This window comes from Triticum dicoccoides, chromosome 3B (assembly GCF_002162155.2).
Source record: "Triticum dicoccoides isolate Atlit2015 ecotype Zavitan chromosome 3B, WEW_v2.0, whole genome shotgun sequence".
Taxonomy (NCBI): Eukaryota; Viridiplantae; Streptophyta; class Magnoliopsida; order Poales; family Poaceae; genus Triticum; species Triticum dicoccoides.
Window position 1 is genome coordinate 785,499,061 of NC_041385.1, and position 4,820 is coordinate 785,503,880.

Sequence of the window (4,820 nt, forward strand, 5' to 3'; positions counted from 1 at the left end):
GGGGGGGTCGCGGCTGTACAACGGGGTGAGCGGGGGGCCGGTGTGCGCGTCCATGGGTGGGTGGCAGGGCGCCGGCGCCGGCGCGCGCGGGGCGTAGGAGGAGGAGAGGAGAGAGTGCGCGGCGCAAGCGCTCGAGTGTGCCGCGCGCTGTAGCGGGCGCCCGAAATACACCGCGCGGATACGTGTTTTGGACCGTGCGCCCAACTCGTTATAGCGCGCGCGCCGTTTTTGCGCGCCCGCTGGAGCGACCCGGCGTGTTGCGCGCGCGCTAAAACGGTCTAATTTGCGGTGCGGCGCTAGTTTAGCACGGCTGTTGGAGATGCTCTTAGTACCATGGCTGTGCACAAAAGAATGTATAGACAAGAGGTAGGTGAAGACATGCGTAGCGTGAGCAGGAAAAAGGGAAGAGGTAGGAGATAACACGGGAGAAGCGAGTGGGTGGACGAGAGCAGCCCAAGATGCGGCCTGGTCTAGCTATACGATAAGGTTGGAGAAGCTTCGCGAGGGGATGAGCTGCCCTAACTGAATTTATTTTTTATTTTCGGCCCAAGGTTACGGTTCTTCTAGAGCAATTAAGCGAGCATCTTGAACTGAAATTTTTGATTTTCCGCGCAAGGTTGCAGTTCTTCTAGAGCAATTACATGAGCATCCTTAACTGAATTATTTGATTTTCCGTGCAAGGTTGCAGTTCTTATTGTACCAGAGCTCACCGATGGACTGGCTGAGCGAGTACATCGCGTTCCGGCAGCAAGTGTTCTTCATTCTTATCCTGACTTTAGGAGCTCAAGTTGGAGCGAGGTTAACTAGAACTGAAATTCAGTTCGGAAAACCTAGTAGAAACTGATGGAAAAACATGAAGCGTATTTGAAAAACAATGAAAGGAAACCAAAAGGAGGAATACCAGGGAGAAAAAGGTTTGAAAACTAAAAATCAAAATTGGGCGGAGAGAATAGAAGGAACATACTAGGTTGAAAAAAAGATGAAAATGTTGGGAACAAGTTGCCAAAAGAAAATACAGTAAGCCATGCTCAGGGTATATTCAGAATAACATTATCTGCTTCTCGCAGACTTGCATCAGTTGCCCCGTATGTAGACATGAAAAAACATTTTATAAATATGTTTGCCTATCCATTAAATGTGTTACCTACTTAGGGAAAAATATGTGTTTATCCAACTCATGCAAAATGTTCTTGTTCCGAGAAAAAGCATGATAAAGCCTATTGTGTTAGAATCAATTTATTCTATTCAAAATATATGTACACACATGTGATAATTTATTTTATTTCTCAAAAAAATTCATGAAACTGCATAAAAATATTACCCAGGTATCGGTGGAACTCAAGAAAGCTAATTAAAGTAAAATATAAATATAAAACAAATTAAAAGTATTATAAACTCCATGAGAAAATATATAAAAGAGGAATATAAAACTAAAAAGTAAAAAAAACATGAAACCAAAATGCAAAAATACTGGAAGACCAAACAAGGACATTTTGTTGGGCTTTGTTAAGGTAAGCTAGTGAGTTTTTTCTTTGACCCTTAAGCTGGCTGATTTCTTTTTGTGACATCAAACTTGCTGGGCTTTTTTTCCAAGAAAACATCCGACCTATTCATCTTCAATCATGGCAGTACAACGAACACTAGAAATAATACAAATTACATCTAGATTCATAGACAACCTAGCGACGACTACAAGCACTGAAGCGAGCAGAAGATGTGCCGCCGTCATCGCCCCTCCCTCACCGAAGCCGGGCAAAACTTGTTGTAGTAGATAGTAGGAAAGTCATCGTGCTAAGGCCTCATAGGACCAACAACGCTTTAGAACAGCAACCGCCGCCGATGAAGTGTAGCGTAGATTGGAAGGATCCAACCTGAAGACACACAAACGCAGACGAACGACAAACAGATCCGAGCAATCCACCAAAGGCAAATCCACCGGAGACACATCCCACACGCCCACCAAAGATGCTAGACGATGGCGGCTCATTGAAGATGGGATAAGGTTCTTCCCGTCTAGTCCCTGTTCCGGTGGTGCGCCTAGCATCGTCGGTGGGCGTGTGGAGGTGTGTCTCCAGCGGATCAGTCCTTGGTGGATTTGCTCGAATCTTATCGTAGTTTGTCTACGTTCATGTGTCTTCCAGTTGGATCCTTCCGATCTACGCTACTCTTCAATGGCGGCGGTTGCTGTTCTAGTACACTGGTCCTATGAGGCATTAGCACCACGACTTCCTGACTGCAAGTTTTGCTCGGCTCAGGCGAGGGAGGGGTTTTGACCGCGGCGCATCTTTGGCTCGCTTTAATGCTTCTAGTCATCGCTAGGTGGTCTATGGATCTGGATGAAATTCTTATTATTTCTAGTGTTCGTTGTTCTACCATGATTAAAGATGAATAGACTGTGAGTTTTTCCGCCAAAAAACTAGTTAATTATATTAATTGCGATGATCCATATAGTTAAATAACCTCACCACCAGTTTTTCTGGAACCGTTCTCACCTCTCAAACCCTAGAGAGGAGATTTTCTGGATGCACCGTGCCGCCATCTCCTGTCCGGTGGTAGGTCGCCACCTCCTCCACTGCTGATATGGGAGTGCCGGAAAACCCTGATCTACCATATGGATGGCAGCGCCGACGGTGTGGCGAATAAAGTTTCCTCGAGCCTCCCCGTCTCGACAATGTCGGCTGCGATGGTTCGATGGCTCGTTGTCTTAAATTATTGTTGACCTATCTATCTGCCTAGGTGAGGGTCTGTTTATTTTGCCAGCGTGGTAGTAACGGCTGCTTCCCTTCGCTGTTTGGCGTGGCAGTGACCATCTCGGCTCATAAAGAAGCGTTGCCATAGATCTTCGTTCAGTACATGAAGAAGCAGCTATGTATCACAGTTCACAACCTGTTCAGCTATTAACTTGAACTAGTCCGGGCATCAAATAATATGGTGTACGTACGTATAAGCTTACGGTGCTAGCATGGCATGCACGAGGTTTTGGATCGATCTTTACCATCCACTTGAACATGATCATGCACGGCTACTTGACCCAACGACTTGATCGATTACATGGGCGGAGTCGTCGTTTACTTCGACTCCAGCTATTGCTTGCCATCGGCAGTGACAACTTGCCCACGTCGTGAACACGGCCGGTCTATCCCAGCCCACGGTTAATCATCCAGCTAATTAACATGCATGCATGCATGCATGGTTATTTGACCGTAAGATAAAATGGTAATCATGCATGCAAGTAGCATAAACGGACACAGATGTAATTAGTCCAGGCGTTCAGTGGTGGTGTAGGCTTAATTACCTTGAGAAGATGATCCTTGGTGCCGGCAACGTGGTTTGGATTTTTACCATCTGCTAGTACAATACCCTCCATCTCCAAATTCAACTACCGAAACTTCCAGGTTGCTGCCTCCTCTGCTCTAATGTCAACTATTCAAGCCTGGAGCTAGATATGTTCATCAGTGGATGCTTGAATGCATGTGTTTTAGAACTGTTGACCCAACGTGGATGCGATCACGATTAGAAGTCAGTCATCTCGTTTACTTTTACCTGCACCAATTAAGGCACTAATTATTCTAAGCCTCCACCTGCAGTTGAGACATGACTTCGTCAACAACTCCACCAACACCACCAACATGCATGGCCGGAAGCACCACTATAAATATCCGTTGATATTTGGCTTAGAACTCATCTCATTTTGCAAGAGTACACACTTCCATAAAACACACACAATGGTAGGCACAAAGCTAGTAGCCCTCGGTTATGTTCTCCTCTTGAGCATTGGACTAGCCAATGCTGCAAGGGTGGTTAGATTCGGCAGTGGAAGCGCCACGGGAACGGGAGCGGGAGGAGGAGAGGGTGGGGGAACTGTGAGTGGTGGTGGCTCAGGTGCTGGGAGTGGAACTGGGTCTGGCGTGAGTTCTAGTAGTGGTAGCCATGCAAGCGGTGGAGGTGGAGGTGGCGGCGGAGGCGGTGGCCAAAATGGTGGAACTGGATATGGTAGCGGGTCCGGCTCTGGCTCCGGTTCTAGTCAATATAGTCAAGGATCTTCATATCCTTACGGTGGTGGCTATGGTGGATATACTAGTGCTGGCGGTGCCGGTGGTGGCGGTGGTGGAGGGAAAGCTGGTGGTTATCAAGGATCTAGTGGATATGGGGCTGGTAGTGGCACTGGTTCTGGCTCAGCTACAGCTACTAACAATTGGTATAGACAAGGTAGTACAAATGCAGATGCTGGTGGAAACGGTGGTGGCAATGGCGGAGGAAGAAATGGTGGGAGTGGTGCAGGCAAAGGTGCTGGATCTGGGTATGGCAATGCCAACCCCTAGTCCTCTTCATGTGAGGAATATAAGAAAATGGAGCCCAACCTACTGTACTGTGTCAAATTGATAGCTTTGACTCTTCTTTCATTTATTTCTTATCATCTTACATATTATCAAATAAGGGCTTCACTGTTCTAGTGGAAAATGTACTAGTGTTCGTGATATATTACAAGAATGTTACATGGCAATGTATCACTATTAAGTTATATACCATCGTTTTGGCCAATTCACTTGCAATGTAAGCTTTTTGCCCGTGTTATGGTGATGTAACATAAGTTGCTCACTTATGGTTAAGTACCAAAAAATATCATTTTAATGATACATGACATTTCACAAACGGCGTCAGTCATATAACACATAACTCACATCCACCACTTTGGTTTTGCATAAACTTCTCTTGCTGGGTAGTGCTTCTAGGGAGTTCCAAGGCTAGGAACCCGCATCGTGAGACCACACCCCAATATCCTTCACATCCTCGGTCACACACACATTGCTATGAGAGAG

The 4,820-nt window shown here is 46.2% G+C and overlaps 1 protein-coding gene across 1 annotated transcript; it reads left to right on the forward strand.

Moving 5' to 3' along the window:
• Positions 1-3,705: 3,705 nt before the first annotated feature.
• Positions 3,706-4,542, forward strand: LOC119282235 (putative glycine-rich cell wall structural protein 1). Its single transcript, XM_037562535.1, has one exon. The coding sequence runs from the start codon at positions 3,726-3,728 to the stop codon at positions 4,320-4,322; it is 597 nt and encodes a 198-aa protein (XP_037418432.1). The 5' UTR covers positions 3,706-3,725; the 3' UTR covers positions 4,323-4,542.
• Positions 4,543-4,820: the final 278 nt, after the last annotated feature.